Below are 25439 nucleotides of genomic sequence, written 5' to 3' on the forward strand. Positions count from 1 at the left end.
AATTTTTCCAACACGGTTCTAAAGTCCTTTAGGAATTCTAAGAAATCTTTCAAAATAGTCGTAAGATCTTTTAAAAATTCTGAAAAATCAGAGCCATCGCAAATTTCGTGTCTTCCATGTTTGCTTTGCCTAAATCAATCTTCCAAAATTCCTTAAAATCACTCCAAAAGTCCTTTGGGAGGGTGTTTTGAACACGTCCAACATTTTTGTAAATATTTACAATTTTCTATTCTTCTCGCATTTACATGGATTCTTTTTGTATCGTTGTTTGTCATATACTGGTTATCTATATATCATGCAAGAGCAACATCCGTGCAAGCATCATCGGTATCCTTTCAAAATAGTTCGAAAATCCCTTGGAAACTGTAAAAAATCGGAACCTTTGTAAGTTCCGTGTTTGCTTCGCCTAAATCAATTACCCAGAATTCTTTAAAAACACTTCCGAAACTCGCTTGAAATCTTTTCTGCACACGTGCGAAATCTCTTTGAAAACTCTTCCAAATCTCTTCCAGACGTGTCTCCAAATTTCCACCACTCCGTTCCCCACTTTCTACTTTCGAAGCAATTTGAAAATATTCCAGAAACTTGGCCTAAAACCTCGCTGAAAGATTCTTACGCAAACCTCTTCAAACTTCAAATTTTTCCCCAAAATCTTGTTTCAAACCCTTTCAAATCTCTTCTGCAATCTCCTCCAAATTTCCACCCTTCCAATCTCCACGATTCTACGTATAAACCAATTTAATATCGTTCCAGAAGCTTAAGCTTATTAAAGAGCCCGCGAAAGATTGTTCACGAAAACCTCTGCAAACTTGTAGCTTCTACCGCCAGTCTCTGCCCACCTGGCGTTGATCCCAATGAAATCAGCGAAAGCGATGCTTCAGCCAGCCAATTCTTCGTCTTTCGTCTCGCACAACCGGATAGAATGGAAGTAAATTCGACGTAAACGCGACAACGAGCAGAAAGAGAGAGGAGTAGACGTAACGACGAAGAACAAATGGAAACGGGCGAAATCAGGACGCGACCGGTGAATTTACTTTCCGGCAAGTGAATTTATTGATAACCGGCCGAAACACTCGCGTTGCAACGATCCATATATATGTGTATTATTATGATTGAGCTCAATTGTCCAATTGGCCGGTCATTGAATGCCATATGCGCGGGCCAGGCTCGGCCCGTTATTAGCGGCCCGTCGTCCACATGGAATAATAATTCTCAACCCGACGTCGGCCGCGTTTCCACGGGCCCGACCAGGGCCGTGTGCCACGTATTCTTCTCGCGCTGCGAAATTGAGAACCTCTGCCAATCCTTTGTCTATTAAATGTATTCAACAGGGTAATAGCGGCTGACATTACCAATTGGACAATGAAAGAGATGGCAGCGTAGCGCGATTTCTAAAGGGGGATCCGCTCAACGCCAGCGAGGATTTTTCGACAGGAGCCAATCTTCTTGATGACGGAATCCATGTTTGTCTTTCGTTTTAACAGCCACCGTCGGTGAAGGATCGATCTCAGAGAAGTTTTGCAGAATGCAACGATATGGTTAACGAGGAGGATGATACTTGGTCGCTTGGAAATTTCGTTTCTCGGAGGTTTGACCTGAGAGAAATTTCGCTCAGAATGATACTGCTAATGGGAAGTATAAATTCGGAGATCTAGTTTCTACACACGAGAATTATCAAAATATTAATATCGAATATGAAATTCCGTTATTTGAAAATGTTCAGTTCTTCGATATCCACGACGCATCTCCATCTTGCACTTCTTATTTGCATGTTGAGAGATTGGGTCTAGGAGAACCCTGGCGTGAAATTACTTTAACTGAGAATATCATTAACGTATCTGTAATATCTATGTTTCTCCAAGAAGAAGGAATACCGATCTTCGAGATGGTTTACTTCAATAGAAATATATCTGAAAAGATTGAACGCTCCTTTACGATGCAAAAAAAGACGAGGTGATAGTGCCCAGTCTCCAGCAACGATTCCACTTACTTCGACGACAATACATGCACGAAATTTATGCTACACGACGAGACAAACGCTCTTCGCATTTAGTTATTTTAGCAAGCACTCGACCAAGGCTTTAATCACTGCCTTCATACTGCATCCAAATATAATCCGTAGCAGCCAATGAGCAGACATGCTTAACGCAGAACTCGTGACTGAAGAAGGAGCCAGGCAAAAGCGTACGCAGTGAAAGAAGCATACTTGACCTCGGCCAAAGCCGTTGCAGCTTAATTACGATTGTCTGGCATCGAAGCGGGGCTGCGTACACTCATTAAGATAGCAGCCGGTCTTGAGCAGTGTCCCTTAATCTCTCGAAAGGGATCATCCTTTTTAAGGTATAATTATGCAGCCGGGATAGGCTGTTTCTCTGTCTGTTCGTTTTGTACCTGAAACAGCCCAGTGCGCCAGTTGAATCTCCCGCCGTCAAACCATCCAACGTTTCTATCTGTCAGACCGTGGCTATCCTTTTTTTCATTCGAGTATCGTTCTATCCGCGCTGTTGTTTTATATCAAAGAGACAGGAGGAGGCCCCTCGAGACCAGCGTGGAATCTTAATTAGAACGTCCGAGTCGTCTGGAAACAGGACACGAATTCGACTATCTCTTCCAACTAAATAGATGCACCCAGTCTTTCGGGCACCTCTCGATCTAACCTTGCCCCCTCCCCCTTTTTCCAAACCCTTTGATAGGGTAGTAAGATGCGACAGGATCGCTACGAAAGGGTTCGGTAGAAACACCTGTTGTTCTTTCGTGCGTTGATGTTCTTGCTTTTCTTCTTTTTTTTTTTTTTTATTTTCTAGACTTTGCTTGCCACGCATTATGGTAAAGGTCGTCGTTCAAGGTGAAGGATTATTGAGTGAGGAGGAAGAGAGGAGAAGAGAAGGTTCAAGGGGGTGGATTAGGAGAATTTGGAGAGTCTCTGGTGATGGAAAAGTAAATTATCGAGAAGCAGAGTCGATTTTAGGAAGATGATATTTAATGGAAATTATGAACTTTAAATTGTCCGGTTTTCCTGAGAATTAATTAGCTCGATATCTTTATAATTATATTGTATTTCTATATTTTTATGCAGATTAAGAATCCTAAATTCGAGAAAAGTATCAGATTGAACAATTTTCCCATATCTACCAACGATTAGTCAACTTTCCTCGATTTAGAAATATCTACGTTTCGAAATGTGTCTCATAGACAAAGTTTTCTTTATCGTCTAATCCTTCGTGCTGGCAAATCTACCAAAACGTTTTTATTACTTTGCCCTAATCTACTTAAATCTGAAAGAATTTTGAAGCGCTTATCGACGCTTGCACTTTACTACAAAGTCGTTCGTTAAGACAACAATTAAGAAGATAGGGAAATCAGAGGTGAACCGTGCGAACTAACTCGTTAAGTAGACTTAGAGCTAATGGTAATTGGTTGTCAAGCAAGGGAACCTTGCACAGGGAATACATATGTAAATTATAGGGGTTGGTTGAGGTATTCAGATTGGTGGCACTGATGAAATTGAAATGGAAATGGAAAGCATTCGATGCTTCATTGACCTGAGCACAGTGGTTCGAACGTAAATATGTAAATTAAATAAAATTGTAAAACATACTCAATAGAGACGTTATATATATAATACATACAATTTTCGTGAAATTGGAGCGACGTTGATGGTAGGTGATATTTCATTGTCGAATAAGAATGGTAAATGGACATTTGAATTTTAAGAAGATCGAAAGTTTTTTATATTCAGATTTACGAAGGCACGAAATTATTTCAGATCAAATATCAAAGATTTCGAACAACAGCGAATTGAATTCCTGTTGTAATTCTATACGAGTAATATTTATTTGAAAGAAATTATCGCAGAGGAGATACGATGGAAAAAAATAAGAAGATAAAGATAAAATAGAAACGACTCAACCTTTTCCAGGCATTATCGACGATTAATTGTTTATTACCCGTGTTTCGCGTGATTCACAAACGATAATAACACAACTCTCTAGATTATTTAAACGAGAACAATGGTACATGGTAATTAGCCTTGATCGGCGTGAATTTTACGATCTCGTATTATCGACGACATCGAAACGCAGAAAATATTATTTCGTCAGAGCGATAAATCGTGTTAATATCGTTCGGCGAAGAAAAGCGAGCTCATAAAAGGATTGTACGATCGGTTTCCCCTTGTCAAGAATTAACACGATCTTTATAATCCGCTTGACGCATCAATTAATCCTTCTCGATCTTAAATTTCATCCGAACATGTAGCTCTTACAGCGTCGAAACGCAAGAAATTATTTCGTCAGCAGATGTAACTGATCCTATTGTTTCTTTGGATTTCTAAAGTTAACTCGGTTTTTACCACACGATCCATGTTTGCTTTTTGCGATACTTTGTTTGTTTAAAAATATGTTATTGTGCGTATCTTCCTTAATCCTCTGTCGTTACGTCTGAACGAAAGTCGAGAAAGAAAGTATCTTGCTTCAAACTTTTCCTTCCTATATCTTCTACCTTTTCTCGCATAATTATTTATCGAATATTTGCAAGCTCATCAAATCACCGTTTACAAGGTCGTTAACGTGTCACTTGGCTGAATCTTGGAAAACATACATTTCCACGCTAAAATCACATACACGTGAAAGAACAATTTTCCCTCTTTTAAACTGATAAGCAATGATGAAACAATACGAAGAATAGATTCAAGATATAATATAAGGATAAAGCAAAAAGAAGTTGAAATCATACACATTATCGCGTGATTCATGTAGTTCTCACTTTTAAAACCACATATAAAATCATGCAAAAGGCAAATTCAAAATATCACATAGGAATAGAAGAAGAAGACAAAAATAGTTGAAATAAACTTCACGAAAAAGACTTCAAAACCATCTCCCTGTCCCTGTGTCAAAATTTAATAATGATCAAAATTTAATAATCCCTTGCAGGATACCCAGAAGCTAATTTCTCGTCGCACACCCCAATATCAATTTCCACCCTCCTTCAATTTCAACCTCGAAAGGGATAAATTCTTCGAGTTCATCGGCTCGTGTAACGTTCTAGTGGCCAGATTAATTCGTCTCCGGTCGTCCTAATTTTTCACCTCGACTCGAGGAACAAAGAGCTCGTACAAAAGAGGGTAACAGAGAATTCGATGGCTCGCCTTGGTTTCGGATTACGGCGATCCCACGCGGTTAGATCGTATCTCAATCGTCTTAATCCGACGATCTGACCCAGAGAAGGTTCTTTTTCGCGTTCCACTAGCCGATGTACCAACCGGATTGAGTGTACGGTATTAATTCTACAAAGCGGGAACACGATACCCTTTCTTGAACCTTTTTCGTGCCTCCCCACCGCCTTTTTTCTCGCGGAACCAGTGAATCGATCGTCGAGCTTCTGCGTCGCTTTCGACCAAATCGCTTTCGTCGTTTCGCCAGCGACGCGTTAATTGGTCTAGCAATTAACGAAATTGCGAATTAGTCGCAGAGGGGAAGAACTGCGATTTACTTGAGAACAAGTTTCACCGTTTGTCATTTGCATCTTGTGGTCTTGAAACTGTTTACGCACGAGATTGCACGCATTTTCCACCTCGTCGCGTCGAAGGTATAGATCGGTGTACAGGTTGCAACGGAACGCACGTGAGGCCCACTTTGGCAGCTGATTTCAGAGCTAAAAACTATTTGTATTTATTATTATATTACTATTATTTTTTATGTATATTAATTACTATATTTATTTTTCTGTCTTCGTTTACGAGGAGATGCAAGGAATTTTCTGCTCCGATTTTGTCTTGCCTAATTACCTTCGCAGAAGACACTGAAATGTCCGTTTCAAGGCAAGCCTGTACACGGCCTTTCACGAGTTCCTGGTGTATCCCGAGTTTGTTGAGAATTTGTTGACAAGCTCTACTCTGAAGCTTGGTATTTCAACGTTTCGACTAGCTGCTCTGTTAACAAAATTCGTTGTATCCCGTAAACGAAGACAGACAGAGCACAGGTTCGGATGAAGTTTTTCCATTGTCTTTAGACGTAGAATCAGCTGGCGAAGCGAGTCTCGCGTGTTCCGCTACGTCTGGTGTATCTTTATTTTCGACTTCAGCAGCCGAGGAACGGACTTGGCTTTCACAGAGCCGCAAAGTGTCTGATTCATATTTCGCCACGCGTATTTATCGAACGCGTTTGGTATCAAAAGATTGCTATAAATATCAATTAGAAATCGATGAAATTCAGGTTACAATTAATATAAAATGGTTTAATATGTAATTATTAGAAAATTGGGATTAATTACAGGAAAAAACACTTGATTCTTTACGGTGAAGATTGGCGATTTGCTAGCAAGGAAATCAATTTTTGCATTCTCATGGGTATCGTTCGACACATGGAGATTTTTGCTCTGTCGGATTGTTTGGGGAAAAAGGCAAGTGGATTTCTCTACGACGGTGCGACACCATCAACGATCGGTTTAAAAATTGACGGAATAAAAATGTAACTGGTGAAAAATGGGACTCGATGACCTTCGTCCTTTTGTCACAAGATTCAAAAACGAAATATCATCGCGATATGTATTAGGTAAAGAAAGAATCTTGCGTAGCTGATAGCAGGCAAGTCAGCGTTTCAAATAATTCTCAGCTCTCTGCTAATGATTCTCGTTATGTTACGCGATCTACCTTTAGCTTATTTCTATCGGAATCCAATAAATCCTCTGCCCTGACAACCCTGCTACCATTTTAAGCGATGTAATTACCTTTCAGATATAAATCTTTGCGATTCAATCCGCCGCTTTTCTCGATACCAATAAACCAGCTACTGAGAAGCGTTTCAGTTGAATGCAGCAGCTTCTAAAGAACGAGGAGTCTGAGATAAGCGAGAACAGCTTCTGCCTGGAAGGTGGCAAAGGGGCGTGCAATTAAAGCAACATAAATCACCAAGCTGTCCTCTAGCTAGCCCTACGATAGTTATATCTCGTTATAGCTCGACTCCTGGCTATTTTCGAAGCAAATCGCTTTCAAACACGTTCCTTTTGCTACACGCTTAAGAGATGATCTTCAAACTTGATTTTACGTTCGGTCAGAGTATTTGTGTTTAGTGATCATCGATTTATTTGGAAATTATCCAGATAAGAAGAACGTCAAACGTGCCACAAGATATATAGTGGCATTTATATGTAGCAAGTTCTTATGTAATTTGTTTCTTTGTCCACGCTCGAACGCTTGGCAAGTGGTCGAATTTTGCCTTCAAAATTCCCTTCGTTTCCACTTACTTCTCCTTACACCGTCGAGCGGATTACAAAATATCAACTTTTGTTTTATTCGAAAAGATTTTTTTTCTTTTTTTAAATAGAACCTAACGGAAATAAATAACGAGGTGTATGCTGGATAAAAGTAAAATGAGCAGATAGTATCAAATAGTTTCTAGATAATATCTACGAGCCTAAAATAATTCCATAATTAGTAACATTGGAAAATTATTATTTTTCGAGCGAATAGCTTTTCTTAAAGGATCGAGTAACGTTCCAATGAAAATTATTATTACATAATTCGTCAGAGAATTATTCTCCTTTAGAACATTGAGTTATCTTCTCAAAGAATCAAATTGTCTTCTTTCAAGAAATTTACTCCACGTCCTACAAAATTGAATTTACGTCCTCACTGCGCATTTTTAAACAAACTTAAATAATCTCTAAATTCCCAAGAAATCCATTGTTTCTTCGAGAATTTGTCTAATTGCAGCTATTTCCAAAAGATCGAATTTTCTTCGGAACCGAATTAATTTGCCGAGAAATCGTCGCAGCTAAATGCCACGACAAAAATCCTACCATTTCGTAAGCGAATAATTTCGTAACTTGGCGTATTTCGAGATAAGGTGTGTTGTTCACTTTGGTGCGAACGAACTCAAGCAAAATCGTAAAACCGAAGAATCATCCATGTATATACTTTGTCAGGATCCCCCTGAAACTGACGAAGTAACGAAACGAAATCGATTCGTTGCCCATCGCTTGTTGATGTTTGTGAGCCAGATGAAAGAACCTGGTTGCACGAGAACTTCTGAATATTTTTGGAGTGCTGTTTACGCGGTTGGATACGCGTTTCGTGGTAACTGCCGTGTCCCTGAACGTTATTTCCAAGTGGTTGCTTTCTATAATACGCTTTTCATCTCCGACTCGTTTCAAAATTTTATCGACATTACGCTTCTAAAGATTTTATCAATGGACCGTAAGAAATGTCACCAGCTATCGTCGATTCCCAGTTCAGAATTTCCATTCCAAAGGCAAATTCATCATTTTAAGAAAATCCTTCGACCTTAGTAGCAGTAGACAACTTTATGCAATTTCATCTTCGATTGACGTTTCAATCGATTGCTCTGTCAACGAAACAAATAACCGCAGAGAAAGAAAAATATTACAGTGACTGAGGTTGCAACAGTTCCAAACGCGGAAGAATCGCAAAGGAAAACTACGCGAAGTTCCCTCGGGAGCCGCGCTCCGTGCAGCCTCAAATGGAGAAGATTCTCTTCGAACAGTTCCACCATACTTGGCATTGCTTCGTTTTTCCATCTTTCTGTCTCGTGTATTTTTTTTATCGTCCCGACAAGACACGGGCAACCGTCCTACAAAATACGACGGTTCATTCGTTCCTCGTTATGTCGAAAACGTGTTAAGCGAAATCGAAACAGCGTGACGAAGACAATCGTTGCTTAGCATCGACAGCGGCGCAACTCGCAAATTTTACACGGGTTTTCTAAAATTTAGAATTCCGGAAATATCGAATACAGGTTTTATTGACGCGTACGTTAGATCGAAGATGAAATTTTATTTCGATACGGTTGACGCTGTATACTCGTCGCGTAAGATAAAAAGTCAGGTGCATTTATGGGAAGTTTAAATATAGGAAAACGCAGAGAATTCGCATAGTGCGCAAAAATATGAACCGTTTATTTTGAAAGTGGTGTAAGTCTATTTTCCTTCGTTTTGAAATATTGAAGTGTTTGCGCTTCCATCGATTGAAAAATCCTGATAAACATTTACTCGGTTTGTCCGCGTCTCTATGTGTTCAAGCATAGATGTAAATTCGTTATACAAATAGCTTCCTTGAGAATTAAGTAGACGAATATCATTTTTCAGGGACATGAACGAATTTATGAAGCTTTTAATCTTTTCATAAACTTGAAAATTTTTTTATGCCAATTTGTACCACTCCTAACACAAATTGTACAATTCGTTAAATTTGTATCGTTTAATGTTTCTGTTTTATATTATTTTAGGTGTACACTTTGTTGTTCACGAATATCTGTACGAAAGTAATATCCATTTGAAAATGAATAGAATAGAATTAAGTAAATTATAATTATCGTGATGTTATTACGTTAGACTGCAGTAAACATACCTGTGTTAGATTCTAATGTTATTCATTGAGAAAAGAAAGCAAAATAACGCCAATATACTTCCTTCGATCTTGGGTTTCCACTTTCATACGACCCGGTATAAGAGTGAAATTATTGTTAATTTAATAATGCTTTGAACGTAACAATAATTACATTCAATTACAACAATTTACTTGAATCACGCTAGCAGCAATGTAACAAATGTAATAATAATTTCCCAGTATATTAGCGCGTTTAAAACAACATGTTCCCATTCGTACGTACAATATTATGTCAGATACAGAGTGTTAGATTATATTCGCTATCATTTGTGTTTGATTATTGGTGCCTCGACTGTTTGGACAGGCTACAGATTACAGGAAATGGACTTGCACCACTTCCAAAACAAATGATCCTGCAATTTCATTTATTAACGAAATTTCAATCGATTACAACGAACGAACGATCTTAAGATGCAAATTATAAATTGTTCATAAACAAAAGACGTTCAGCTCGCAGTGTGAATCTTCTGTTTCCAAAATAATTGATTTTCGTAATAAAAAAAATCACCTCGTCAGAGTCTCGTTTCTCTCTGTTGGTGAAAATGTAAATTTCTTTTTTCTTTTTCTTTCTCGCGGACATCTACAGTCGACTAATTGTATCGTATTTTCTTCTGGGACGCGTTAATTATCGACGAATTCGAACTGGCTAGCGCCGATAGAAAATCGGCGGGAAGCACGAAGAAGGGCGGCCCGTTTCAAAAATAGACGCGTGTCTGGTAAACGCGCACAGATTTTGTTTCCACGTTGCTGTTGCATGTTGGCTCACGTGCACGCGCGTTTCCGCCAGCGTGGTGCCGCCGTTTCACGATATATTTGAAGAGATTTAACGCGCCAACTCTAGGCTCCAGCCTATCTACGGAATCCAAGTCGATCGTTCGTCACATCCCGTCGATTTACAACTATCTCGATATAGAGAAAACATTAGGTAAATTATTTTCGTCAGGAAAATTCCACCGACTCGCTAAAAGAACTACTTTAAGAGCGAAATATATATTTGTGAATTTAATAACGCCAGGGTCAGAGCGATATTTATAAATCGCTGGGTTTTATATGGACTGGAAATGGATAGGGAACATACCTGTTCATTGATCTTTAATTAATGTTTAAGAAAATGTGTAACCACGCAGCCGTGCTTCCAGCTATCGTTTATTGACTTTTAATTAACGTTTAGGAAAGTGCGTAACCACGCAGCTATATTTGTAACTATCGTTCATTGATTTTTAATTGACATTCAGAAAATGGCGTAACCATGCAGCTATATTTCTGGCTGTCGTTAATCGGCTTTTGATTAACATTTAAGAAAATGCGCAGCTATGCAGCTATATCTGTAGCTATCGTTCATTGACTTTTAATTAATGTTTAAGAAAGTGTGCAACCGTGCAGCCACATTCGTAGCTATCGTTCATTGATTTTTAATTAACATTTAGGAAACAGTGTAACCATGCAGCTATATTTCCAGCTGTCGTTTATTGGCTTTCGATTAATATCCAAGAAAACATGCAGCCACGCAGCTACATCTGTAGCTATCGTTCGTTGATTTTTAATTAATATTTAGGAAAATGTGCAGCCGCATTTGTAGCTATCGTTGCGGAGTAACAATCATATTGACGGTGAAAGTATAATACATTTTTGCGAGCATTGACTCACCAGAAAATGATAGAATCGTGGAACGCGGCTGAAGTGGATCGAAATATACGTAGATTTTCTGTGCTCAGGCTACGCTGAAACTGTTTGCAGAGCACGTGTATCTGGAACATTGAAACAGTTCGTTAAATTAGTTGAGAAGCAGTCGAGGTGAACTTGTTTTTTAAAGGTGAGCCGCGCAGTCAGAAATAGCTTGGTCGTGTAAATAAGAAGAAGAGTTGTTTTCAGTTCATTAAAATAGTTTTAAGAGTATATTGACCGAGGGCCGGCTGTAACGAAATGCTATGCCGATTCTAAACAGACGCTAGTGTGTCTGGAAATTGTAAGCTATGGTGTAAACCATCGATTTTGATTGTTGCTTTTACGGTGTTCGGTCAAGCGCTCTCTAGGATCTTCGTGGATTAGTTTCATACAGAATTCACTCCGAGATTAAGAACCAGATTTCCAACGTGGCGGTACATTTATTAATTAGTATTCGTCTTCCAAATTTTTATTTTTGAACATCAAAAGACATTGCAATTCTTCTTTGAGAATTTGAGTGATTTTTGGTAACATACATATATATATGTTTATACACAGAAACTTGTCATTACTTTACACTCTTTCAATGTAGTTCTCGTTTATAATTTATTCAATACAAATCGCCAACAATTGCAAGGCGAAAGACACGAGTCTTAATGGACCATAGATCATTGACAAGACGATCCAATTTTAGAACCAAATATTCAACGTATCGGTATATTTATTAATTAGTATGCGTCTTCCAAATTTTTATTTTTAAACATCAAAAGACATTGCAATTCTTCTTTGAGAATTTGAGTGATTTTTGGTAACATACATATATATATATGTTTGTACATAGAAACTTGTCATTACTTTACACTCTTTCAATGTAGTTCTCATATATAATTTATTCAATACAAGTCGCCAACAATTGCAAGGCGAAAGACACGAGTCTTAATGGACCATAGATCATCGACAAGACGATCCAATTTTAGAACCAAATTTCCAACGTATCGGTACATTTATTAATAAGTATTCGTCTTCCAAATTTTTATTTTTGAACATCAAAAGACATTGCAATTCTTCTTTGAGAATTTGAGTGATTTTTGGTAACATACATATATATATGTTTGTACATAGAAACTTGTCATTACTTTACACTCCTGCAATGTACTTCTCGTTTATAATTTATTCAAGACAAGTTTCGTACTCACAATCGCCAACAATTGCAAGGCGAAAGACACGAGTCTTAATGGGCCATAGATCGTGGACAACAATAAGTACGTCTACTAAATCGGTATAATTTCATGTTTGAAAATATTTTAACAGCCGTTCGCTGCCGCCGTTGACCACGTGAAAACTTTGGAATTAATTTACGAGCGGCGCGTGCTATTCACGATGAAGCACGAGCCAACAACCGTAAGAGTTCCATAGCATCGAACGCAGCGAAAGGTGTGCAAAGAAGGCTTTTTCAGACGATCCGCAGATTTATTAGACGGAATTAATGCTCCGTGCGATCGTTACATGGTTCAACGTTGTCGAAACGGTCTCGCAGCCGATAATAATTATTTCCAATGATTCCGCGCGAAATGTCGCTGGCTAATTTAGTGGAACGAACTGAGAACGTTCTATATAGAGATTGAAACCGACAGTCGTAAATTACACGAGTAGCCCAGGTAACAGCGCTACGTTGCTTCCGGCGGGAATCAAGTTCTCGTTGCCTCGATCGAAAAATCTTGTTCTCTTTTTTAATTTCGTTGCCTGCGCAGATCACGTGGTTTATTAAGCGTGAAATTCGTGCAAGTCCGCGACGGTAGCGTTAAAGGTAATTACGTATTTCTTTCGACGTTGCTTTCTCGCTTTCGTTACGCTCTTGCAACATTCCTATCGCAATCTTAGTCTAGAAATTTGGTAAGCAAACGAATCGTTAAACGCGTCTAAATTATTACGTAATTTCTTTGATTACGAGGAAGCTTTTGTAATCGAAGGATGCTCGTAGAAAATACTGTAGATGGCAAAATTGGAGAATTTTGATTCTCTTTATTGTTGAGAAAAATATTAAATTGGTATGATCGCTAGTTCCTACATGCTAAGTTAGAACGACTTCTAATGACCCTCTTTTGTTTTTGGCGTCACGTGTTAATTATCCGAGTTTATCCAGTGTGTTCATATGGCTGTACATGGTGGTGAAATGCAGAATATAAAAACTGAATTTGTGTGAAGCAATTAAATATCGAATTGCAAAACATTTTTTATTTAATAACATTTATCGGAAGATGATCGAAATAGCAATAAGAATACTGTGGTACAGAGTTTAAGTGCCATAGATGGATATTAAGTGCGATGAATAAAATCAAATAGAATCGATAGAAACAAATTGATTTCAAGTAGCTGAACTTTCTTACGAATATAGTCATAATATAATATACGGGACAATTGATTTTTAACAGAAATACTATGAAGACAGGAGATCTCTAAATTATTTTTTTAATTATTTAATCTGTACTTTACAATTTATCCAGCTGGACATTTGGTAAATTTCTCTAACTTAATTGCTAAATAACATGCGGATGGCTATCCCCAGTGGGATACCATCTTCGAGTTTTGCTATTTTATTTCTTTAGTGAGGTCAGTGAGGTGTTTTCTTTTTAGTCTTCTTTATATGAGAGTTCTGCTCGCTTCAGCAGCCAGCTGGTTTCGATGTTCTTTCCTTGATCTATAAATGAAGAAATTTTCTAGTCGAAATGTTGGAAATCTGAGTGACGAGTTAACTCGTTTTAACCGAAAATAATAGGTGATATTTTAAGGAATGCTTTGGTAGGAAATTATAATTTGGGATTAAATTGTATATTGCTTCTTCACTGTAGAAATCCTTTGACGACGAGGGTAAAGGGGAAAATGGAAGAAAAGTCCGGCCACCGCATAATGGCACCGTAAAAGGGTGCACGTCTCACCCCAGACACGAATAAATAAACGTGGAAGCTCGCTCGCGTGGACAAACGAGGGATATTTAGGTCCCTGCCATTTAACTAAATGACTAGTGCTCCCCAAACGAAATCACTATGATTTCTCACGTCCTATTCTAGCTATGTAGATCATGCACGCGATCAATCATCGAATTTGCTGCCTACTATGTAATTGTTAATTCCGACGTCGAGCAAGAATTATTGTGAATTATCTTGAAAATTGAAGAGACTGACGTCGGGATGAAATATCATTACGCACAACGATATTTATCCGGTGAAATTTAAAATGTCAAATAGAATTCAAACAGACTAATCGATTCTGAAAAAATATTCTACTCTAATTCCTATTCATCCTATAAAATGTAGAATAAAATTGTATCGGGATACAATTGATTTTAAAAATAGTTAATGTCCATTTGCATTTTGTACATTTAAATTTGCGAAGATAAATATCGTAAAGACTATTTTTATAAGATTGGCAACCGGAATATATTTCATTTGAATTTGACCATTAAAATATTATTAATGGAACGTACTGGATAAAATAAAAAATTGTCGAATTAAGATTTGACGAAGCTGGTGAATTTTATTTTATTTTATTAGGAAATTTCATTACTACCTGCATACTTTATTTTGTGTTTAATACGAAGAACGATCTTTCTAGCATAAAATACAAAACACAAATCAGAGTTGAGCGATTTAATTTCAAACGCAACTTCAAACTATTGTGACCGCATATGACACAAAGATGTCAGTCAAAGGGTTAAAGAGAATGGAGGATCGAGTCGCTCGCCAGAAATTGTTTACAGCGATTCTTGTATTCGCGGATGGCCTTTCGTCCGAGTAAACCCGCCAGAAGCAGCGAGCATTGACGAAAATGTAAAGAAGGAAGGAGAGGATCGAGAGAAAAGACAAAGAAGCCTCTCGGAATGTTTGTAGCTATTCGTGGCGCCTGGAACGAAACAGATGGCTGCGTGCGTGATGTCATACGCAGAAATCGAACTTCGTTCTACCAGTCAATAATCGATATTTTCTATTTCTCACACTTTCGAAAGTCTTCTGATCGATTTTTCTAACAATTTTGATATCTCATTTATTACTATGCGCTGTATTACAAAAATTATCTGAGATAAAAATAACGTTTAATAATAAGAATTTTCATTATATTGTTAAGCAAAGAAGATAAGATATCGAGGATTTGTTAATTCTCCGCTGGATTATGACAATTAAACAACTTCTCTTAAACACGCGTGACTAATATAATTTTATTACCAAGACGAAACAATGAAATTTTCAACGCGTATACAAACCAGCGTGAATCTTCAAAATGTATCGTTTAAATTCTCTTTACAGATCCAGATAAAAAAAGATATAAAAAATGATCTTTGCTATACCGTTCGTGCTATTCCGACCAATCGCAATATTTTCAAAATTTTTTTACGCTTCGCTTGCTAAAATAATCCTTCGAACTTGTCAAGAAAGAAACTCGAGTTGCTCCGTTCGATTTGAAGAAAAAAGAAAAAGAAGGTTCTTCTCTTTCGAATATTAAACTTAACGTCCGAGTATCAATGGCAGTGACCGCGTATTGAACGTTATTTCCAGATTCAATAAGCGAATCGAAAGAAAGAGAAGAAAATACGAAAATCAAGGACCCACGCAACGAAGCAATCTTCAGACGCAGAAACAGAGAAAAGTAAAGGAAAGATCCTATTTCTATTGGAAATGCGGGAAGATTCAATGCGCAAACCGGAACTATCCGAATATCCGAAGATAAAATAAAACGTTCGCTTGGACATTGAGAAGCAGCGAACAAGCTACGCAAGTAACGAGTCGTCTGTTTGCTCGTGTCGTGTCTCCTCGGTCAAACAATCGGAGAACGTCCACGAGGCATCAAGTACAGCACGTGAGGACGCGTGTCCGAAAAAAGAAGCGGGAACGGAACTCGCAAAGACAATAAACTGGATGAACTTCCGTCGAGGGAAAAGAGAGCTCTCACGGACAATTAGTCGTTTGTACACGAACGCCGAGGATGTTTGGAGATAAGACAAAAGAAACGGAGAAAGCAAGGAGACGAAGATGCAACTGGAGTAACTGCGGCTACGAAGCGCAGCAACATCGACTCCAGGAAATGGTGGGCGAGATGGAATTCGTTCTATGCTTCTAAAGACCAGATGATAAATAGTCTTTCAACGTGGCTAATTGCAGACACGTTTCGAGCATTTTGCAAGGTATTCGCGACTGTTGCTGTTGTAACGACGTAAATTAGGCAAATTGGCTAATTTCGTAGCTGTGACGGAGCTAACATCAGCAAGCGGAATTTATTAAAACGACGATTTCCACGTTTGTCGCTTGAGATCGACGTTAATTGTAATAGTTAGGGTGGCCATTGAAAGGTATGTCAGGAAACTGAGTAGCATCGAGCAGGATATACGGTTTGCCATTGTGGTAAATAAAACGCGAATTTTGGAAAAATTGTCGGTTTCCGAAGGTAAAATTGTGCGCACGTTTAACGTCGATATCGATCGATTGAAATTTCTAATACGTGTAAACCATATGAAATCGGTAAAATGACATACTAATAAAGAAAAATATATTCAGAAATATAAATGTTAAATGTACGTACCGCGAGGCTCAGTCAGAATACTTGGTACGTTCTCATCGTAATCGCTCGACGTTCAGACAAGTAGATTCACTCAGTCGAATACCAATAATAGTTTCATGCCACGTGAAAGTTAAAATAAAACGAAATGTTCAAATTTTTCCTACAATTATTTGATTTTATTTTGCTTTATGACCGATAAGTAATCGACTGAATGATAGCTAAATACTCAAGTAGAAGCTGCAATTTTATTGCAAATACAACCATCCTTATCTCAGCTTGGTTACGCTATTTTGTCTTTCAAGGTGGCTGGTAGAAAGAGCGAGAAACCTACTGTTTGCTACGAAGAGTTTCGTAACGAGTAGTTAAATAGAACCTAATTACCAAGAGTTAGCAACTAATAAAATACGAACAAAAACAACAAGACGAATAAGATGCAAAGTGTTTAAAAAAATATAAAAACATATAACAGCATATAAAACGTATATACGTTTAATATGAAATTAGCGATTAATAATGGATAATTAACATAATTCCATCGGCATCGTCGTACTTGAAAGGCGCGAACAGACGTTCTATTCGAAATGATGGCGCGACTCGTGGCGGAGACGAGAGGATCGGCACAGACACCCTCGACAGATCTCTAAATTTAGTTAGACGCGTTTTACTGACGGGGAAAAGAGAACGGATCGACGTCGACGCAAACGAACGGAGAGGAAGAGGACACGATGGGACGCGGTTCCAGATGAAACGTCGGAAGGGACAGTGTCGCGATTCTCGTCTGGCCAACGTCCAAATGGCGATACCTCGATCGCCCAAATATCATGAATGGGTCGACCTGGTAAACGTATCCCCGTGACCAGATTCTCGAAAGAGAAAGAGCTCGAACCGAGCCAAGTCCATGGCTCTTCGGTCGCGCCGAAGTTCAATCGATCTTCAAGGTTGAGAAATCGTGAAACGACGCTGAACGATTTTACGAAAATTGTTCTATTTTGTTATCGATTTTTGGCCAAATACGTTGAGCTAAAGACAAATCGGTGCAAGATATCGCAGAAATAAAAATCTTGCAGGAATATCAACGAAAGAAGTTCTAGGGTCGAAGAAAATCTATCTCTCTTGAGAAAAGCGAAATTAAACGCGTTACTCTTTGAAATTTCCTGTCAAGTGTTAAGTCGTTTATGCTGTTTTCTTATGGTTGAATAAATTTATAGAAGCAGATCGTACGATTCTAATTGATTCGTTAGTAAGCGTTGGTACGTGTTCCAGTAACGTAACCGACATGATGATATCTGTTTAATGGCGAGAACGTATTCCTTTAATTAAATAAAACAACGCATTACATAGATTGGCATCATTCAATAACGAAAAAGTATTGGGTGGAATGAAACACACCGTCAGGATATGGTAGACGATGAAGGAAATAGAAGAGAACAGTCGTATGACAAATGATATCTATGAAACTGAGTAATGAAACGCCAGAGAAGATCATTTTTCAGTTACAAATATTCTCGACAAGCTGTATTATTAAACGAGCAATAAAATATCCTAGGAATTAAAACTGATATGTTTTACTGGCAGGAATAAAGAAACAACCACCACCTTGCTGCAATATATTACAAGCCCAAAGAAATTCCATCGGACCGTAAAATGAAAACAGTTGTTAAATCTTAGCAACAACGATGCGCTCGATGTCACGAGAATCGAAACGTTATCGTTCAATCGGCGTATTGTCGAAAATTTAATTTCAATTAAATCTATCACGCCGCTCGAAGGATTTAATTACCAATGATCAAAGATAAAATAGATTAAAAGGCTATGATGATCACGCGCCACGACGATATCGGGCAATTACTCCTCATCTACGTGAGCTGTAATTCTAGAAAAATCGTTGCAGAACTAATAATTACAAGGCTCGAGCTATCAATTTACAAGGGAAATCGATCGACAATTTGTTACAGTGTACAGAGAACGAAGCTCGTGTAATTGAATATTAGCAGAGGATGGAGAAAATAAATTTCTGAAATTGCGGTTAATATCCATTAACCGCGGTTAACGAGTCGACGATAACTAGGACGAGGTTGTTGTGACAACTGGAAGCGGTTACGATCGATGATCGAGGTTTCCTCGGAGGCGGAGAAAGGATATGATTGATGAATCAGTGGTAGAGACGAAGCGCATATCGTAAATAGCTTTCGATCTGACTAGGAAGTTTCAAACAGCTAAAACTGCAGTTAATGGAAATTCGTATTTTTCTGAATACGTAATACTGAAAGAATCCAGTCTCGTCAAATATTCGTTTTGTATGCTATATATTATTATTATTATTATTATTATTTGTTTATGGCAATGAGATTCAAAGTCTAGTACTATTTCTGTTACAAACGTGCACATTTGACAGAATTGTAATGAAACATAGGGAAATATGACGTGATATTAATATACCGTATAACACGATAAATAACATGATATAATATATCGTAGTATAGCATAGTGAATTTCAGGTTTGACTTAGGTTCTTGTATATTAATTGCTGGTCTTTATTACTTGAGCTTTCTTTGTTTCTAACTTGGCCAAGAGAATACTCCAACGTGAAACACGTCCTGTTAGGTTGTTTGATTTTTTTTTTTATAAAAAAACTGTAACAGCGTTTGCAATGAAACTTGCGGAGTATATTTTTGCATATGTTAATAACATGTGTAATTTTTCTTGTCGAGAAAAAATTAAAATTGATGACACTGTATGCCCTCGTAAGATCTCGTCTCATGGAGTCCACGATTGCGGTCGTTCTACTTGTTTAAAATAAGAAACTCAAGGAGATCGTTAATTAGAATGCGTTTGGCTGTAGCACGAAACTAGGAGGAAAGCAAAAAGTCGATAATTAAAAAAACGACGACCCTATGAAGTTCGATCTTCTCCATGTTTCTTTAACACTCAGAGGCTTAAATAAATAGACAAAAGGAAGGCATCGAATTTGTTCTTGTTCAGACTATAGCGATACATGCGTGGAAGATTCACACCAAATCTTGAGCCAATTGGTCGAGTAGATTTTATGGTATCGTGAACGCCACGTTGAAAAATAACAGATCTGAGAGAAACGTGTTTAAAATGTTGCGTATCGATGATAATTATTCGTCTAAAAATCTTTCGAACGTTCGTAACTTCGTTGATTAATCTTACGTTTCTCACAAATCCATAAAAATCCACGACTTACTCGTAGACGCTCTAAATAAGAAATAAAATGATTCTTGGAAGAATTGAAGTTTTCCAAAAATGGTATTGCGTCCCCGAATTAGAAATAGCTGTTTTTAATTAACATACAACACGATGTACGTATACATATGTTGCTTTTTAAAAAGACGCTAATTACAACTCAGCGAAGATTAAACTGAAATGTTAAGGAAATGCAAAAATTCAGATGACGCGTATCCTTCGTTTCATTTTCGGAATGTCCCAGCGAAGAATTGCTTTATAAAGGATCCTACGCATAAGTTGTGCGTAGCTAAGAGAATCGACGTGAAATATCGAATTGCGATACTTCGACGCAATTTTAGCAGCGTTTATTACGGCCACGATTCGCGGAAGAATCGAATTAGAATCCGCGTTAGGCTGCCAAGTAGCGAAAGCTGTCGGTTTATCTTTCGTGAACTTGGTGCCGAGGAAGCGTACTACGAGCCATGTTTCGCATCTGTGGCGCTAAATAATCTGGATAGAATCCCATTAATACAGCTTTCACGAGTTTTGCTGAAGAGATACCTAACGATTTTCGCATCGTCGTACGACAAGCTTGTAATTTCACTGCGAAACTCCGAATTATACTGCTCGATACAATTAACACTAGAACTACCACATCAGTCAAATTGACTGGTTTTACAATTTTATTTTAAAATTCCTTTATAATAATAACTTCGTATCAAGGCTACTTATATCAATGCCAGTCAAAATGTCTGGTACTTGTCAAAGAGTAAAAGGGTGCTGCAATCTGTTTATCGAACCCCAATTAACCAGTTTCCTCGTCTTGTACAACTTCCCACACGTTTTTCAAATTTTTACCGCGTATCATTCAATTTGATGATATCAGTTATCAGAAAAATTCCGGATCGATCGCTAGATGCTAACACTAGAAATGCCACAGCAGTGAAAATAACTGGTTCTACAATTTTATAAATTTGTCAAGCCTCGTTTAAAGATCATAGTCTCGGATGGATTAATAATACCAGAAATGTGCTACATAACATGAAATTTCTTCCGTAAGAAATTAATAAATCAATAAATATAAAAATATTCTATTACGTATTTTTTAAAGACTAATCATTTTGACTGGTTTTGACAGAAATAGCTTCGTCTTAACTATCGGTAGTTCTAGTGTTAACATGTTCGTCACCACGTCGCACATATCTATGCGACAGGTATACTTCCGTGGGGGCCCCATCACCAAAGTATGGTGACGCTCTTCTTGTTCGAGTTAATTAAATATACGATTTTATATATAGGATATACAACATAAAAATATTAAAAACACATTATACTATACTTTTTATTAATTTATATTCTGGATAATATATTACATTATCCTATATCGTATGGTATTTGTTAAAACATTCCAAACACATTTGGGGTGATTTTAGGCACTCCGAACAATAGTTGTGGACTCCTCACTTTCAAATATATTTTCACGCTGTTTACTGAACATCACTGATGTACGTCTCACAAGTATGCTTCTCGACTAAATGAAAGATCTGAGATATCTGCCACGAGATCCCTCGGAATACTCTAGCTGGATAGCTTATCGCTTTCTCCATTTCAGAAATAAATAATCTTTTCTTTATAATGAATCGAAGGCGATAGACGATGAATTCCTGCTTGTCGCTCTATTTACGTTCTGCGTACCGGCGGTCGGATTTGGGCCCCGCAGGAAACTTAGCCGAATCACGCTGGGCGACGAAACGCTACTACAAAGAATCGTTACGATGATGTCTTACCGCGTTTTATCTGCCAAGCCAACGAGAGTAAAAGAATCCCACAAGTTTGATAATTCGTACGATATTGCGATAGAAAGTGGAAAACTATGGAGACCAAAGTCGCCGAGAAAACGATCTTCTAATAGATTTAAGCGACGCATCGCAGCCAGATTGCGAGTATTTATGCAAATTTGTTATTTTAACTGTTCTATAGTTTATCTCGCCTGTGATGCCGGCGAGAAAAGTCGTCAAACGTGTTCAGTCCTTCGACAGTGTATAAAAAAAGAATGAGAAGTTACGATCAGAAAAATGTATATTTTTTTTATGCTCTAGAATTCTTCCGTTTACGACAAAAGGCGTGAAAAAGCACACATCACCTTTTATATGATAATAAACTTTCTTAAAACTTGCACTTTTAAACTGTAGAGAGATTTCGTTCCAGTGTAATCGTTGACACGAATGCGGAGTTCGATAAGCTCGAACATGCGCAAAGTTTTATACAGCTTTGGATCTGCATAATTTTTCCCTATTTCTCAGTTGTTTGTCTATAAACTGAACGCGGTTTCTCAATAATGGAAATTCAGAGAACAGGCAAGATATCGTTATCCGGACTGCATCGTAGAGTTGTGCATCCAGTGTTTCAAAATTTATCGTACACCATGTAATTATTAAAAAGATAATTGTAAGACGTTTCTTAACAATTGCTATTTCGTATGGAAGAATTTTGGGGAGAAAACTGTACATTTTTCGATCGGAATTTGTAATTTTATTAGATTGTCGAGGGGTTAAGACTATAATTTAGAAAAAATGAAAACTAAACAGGGAATTGTTATATTTTAGAAAATGCAAAAGGTATTATAATTTCCATATTATCTCCATATTTCTCCACATTACGTGTATTTCTGCGCCATCAAATTTATCATAAATAAATAAAATATCCGCAGTATAACTATAGCTATCCAAGTTCTGGAACATCGAATCGAATCCGTCTGATATTACATTTTTTTACTGAAAATAATTTTCCAAACGATCTTTCCTATTTCCCTAGTCTCGTCCTAATAATAAATAAATGATTTTTTTTAACAAAAAATATGAATTGTTTTCGTTTCACAGATCTGAACCATCCCGACACGGTGATTGTGTCGATCGGTGAGAAGTTGATCCTACGATGCTCGTCGAGTTCGAACGCGGAGACGATCTGGTACAAAGGCGACGACATTTTCCGACCATCGTCGCCAAGAATTCGATTAATGAAACAGACGCTGAGGTTCAAGTACATCGAGCCCGAGGACGCAGATTCGTACAGTTGCCTGGTTGGATCAAACATGACGAACGAATGGAGGAACGTGACGATACGAATCGAATTGTTGCAGAACGACGAATACAAGCACGAAACAGAGAGACTGGAAAGACACGAGGAGGATACGAACGAATTGGAAATCGAAGCGAGAAGTTAGTATTCGGATTTTCTTCGCTTTTCAACCTTGGACAGTTGTTCGTACTTTGCATCGACGATATCAAACAAAATTTGATTAAAAATTCGCGATCGCTTATTAATTACATTTTGTACGTAATTGATTTGTAATTTGAAACTGATAGCGCAAGAATCGATAGTAATATTCCTTAGCTCTGCAAAAGGATAATAACGTTACCTATCCTCCGCCTCTTTCGCCAATTAATTCTAAATCATCTTCATATCGTTGGAAATCTTGAAAAATTTCAAACAGCTTCAAAATATCTTTGGAAACCCTTTTTTAATATTTTATAGTTTTAAATAATTTAGCAATTCCTAGAAATAATTTCGTTTCGCTCTTCCTGCATTGTATCATCCGAAAGCTTGAAGAAATCAGATTACTTCAAAAATCCACTCCCTTTAATGCGAAATTCCAGTCAATGTTTCTTCCCATTCCAAAAGTCCCTTTCCAAGTATTACAAGTTTAACCTAACGCTCCCAACTTCCGTTTAAACGAGTCAATTCTAGATCCTCCAGTTAATTTGTCCAATTAATTCCGAATGAAAAAGAACACGAATCTCGGTGTCGCAGATTTGCTAGAGACGCGATCGTTGCATATGGAAAACGAAAACGCGGAGGTCGACCTGGACAACGAGAAACTGGAGAATGAAACAGCCGGTGAACACAACAACACCGCTCCCATACGACCACCATCGTTCAATAAAAGCGTAGAGATGCCAAACGTGGTCGTGAAACCAGCTGGCAACATGTTACGTTTACGATGTCCAAGCTTTGGCAACCCAAGGCCGAACATCACATGGTACAAGAACAACGAAGAACCAAAAAGAACGCTTGGCACGGTGGTTATGTCTAAGTGGACCTTTAGATTGGAGGATCTAGTGCCTGAAGACAGCGGCAATTACACTTGCGTGGTGTGCAACGAGCTGGGATGCATCAATCGCACGTCCAAAGTTGAAATTGTCGGTGAGTGTTGCATTTTTATCTTTCTATTTACTAAAACGTACAGCGTAATGGAGAAGTAAGAGTAACGTTGAAATGGACAAGTAAAGTGTAATGTTGAAATTGTCAGTGAGTCGCGTTGAGTGCATCGTGCTTTTTATTTATTTGTCTTTTTTATTTATTGAAAGGATGGTATGTATAATGGGAAAGCGAATGTAGCGTTGAAATTGTCGGTGAGTAGACGAGTGTCTTATTTTTTTCTCGTATTTATTGGAAAGATCTCTCGTCTGTTTTCTTTTCATTAAAGCAATTCGGGAAACGATAGTACAATGGGAAAGAAAAAATTTGTGTTTTCAGTTAGTTAGCTTTTGCTGAGTTATCTGCGACGAAGTTAGAATAAACAAAATAATCTGTAGTCGAACGATGGTGTAGGTTTTAAAATAAAAATAGAATCTCGGTATTCAGCGACCAGGAAGTTCCTAAATTTCGCAATATCGTTTTATATTATCATTTGCTATACGTTCTTCAATGGAAAACATTACGACATATCCAGTGATTATGTAAAGAAAGAAAGTCTCTTAAATCCATACAATTTGCACCTATTTTTCATTGGCAACAGTAACAATCAACGATAACAATCGAGAAGGATATTTCGAAGAAGGACATTAACGACCATTAATCACTGTGCAATTTCTATGTTCGGTCAAATGATTTTAAATTACCATTTGCACATTCTCCAATGGAAATACCAACCATTGAAAGATTCCTATGACCGGGTAGCACGAAGAAACGACGTTGGATCATTGCAAACTTTTCAAATCTCATAACATTTCTCACGTTACTATCTACCATCCATCTTTCACTGGAAATGCCATCGATTAGAAATTTCCAGCGATTGCGTTGCATAAAAGAAGAACATCTCTAAAGAAAAGTTTCTAACAATTCCATATCTTTTTACATTATCGCTTGCTACACGTTCTTCGCTCGACTAGATCGTCGATTAGACTGTCATAAATAAACTGCGGATCTTTATACGTTTATGAGGAATTTGATGAATTGAAAGTGTAATTTTTACTGGATAAAACAATGCTCCACTCGAGTTTTATTTTTAAATTAAGTATAAATATCCACAGTCTAGCCATGATTAACATAAACGTGCTCCGCTGGAAATACTATCGATCAGAAATTTCCAACGACCGTCTAGCGTAGAAAAGAAGGGATCACGACATTAAACAGTCGTGAATTTTCATTGCATCTATAGAGCGTTTCCCTCATAAACCATACATCAACGTGGATTTCCCGAAGAACGTAACCGCGGCGGTGAACAGCACGGTGACGTTCAAGTGTCCGATCGTGTCCGATCTCGAACCGTATATACAATGGCTGAAAGTAGTCGAGTACCCTGGTGACCAGGAGAATTCACCGACCGGCATTCTTCTTCAGGTACAGA

At 37.8% G+C, this 25439-nt stretch overlaps 1 protein-coding gene across 5 annotated transcripts in view; it reads left to right on the plus strand.

Moving 5' to 3' along the window:
- The window catches only part of LOC132912261 (fibroblast growth factor receptor homolog 1-like), a 114801-nt gene that overhangs the window by 83277 nt on the left and 6085 nt on the right, over positions 1 to 25439 (plus strand). For 3 of the 5 annotated variants that reach the window (XM_060969573.1, XM_060969571.1, XM_060969574.1), the window contains 2 exons: positions 22690 to 23028; positions 23621 to 24013. In XM_060969573.1, coding sequence (XP_060825556.1) covers positions 22690 to 23028; positions 23621 to 24013 — 732 coding nt within the window. Of the gene's footprint in view, positions 1 to 17431; positions 17460 to 22689; positions 23029 to 23620; positions 24014 to 25250; positions 25433 to 25439 lie in introns of those variants that run through there. The other 2 variants (XM_060969575.1, XM_060969576.1) reach the window with 2 other exon arrangements.

This window comes from Bombus pascuorum, chromosome 11 (assembly GCF_905332965.1).
Source record: "Bombus pascuorum chromosome 11, iyBomPasc1.1, whole genome shotgun sequence".
Classification (NCBI taxonomy): Eukaryota; Metazoa; Arthropoda; class Insecta; order Hymenoptera; family Apidae; genus Bombus; species Bombus pascuorum.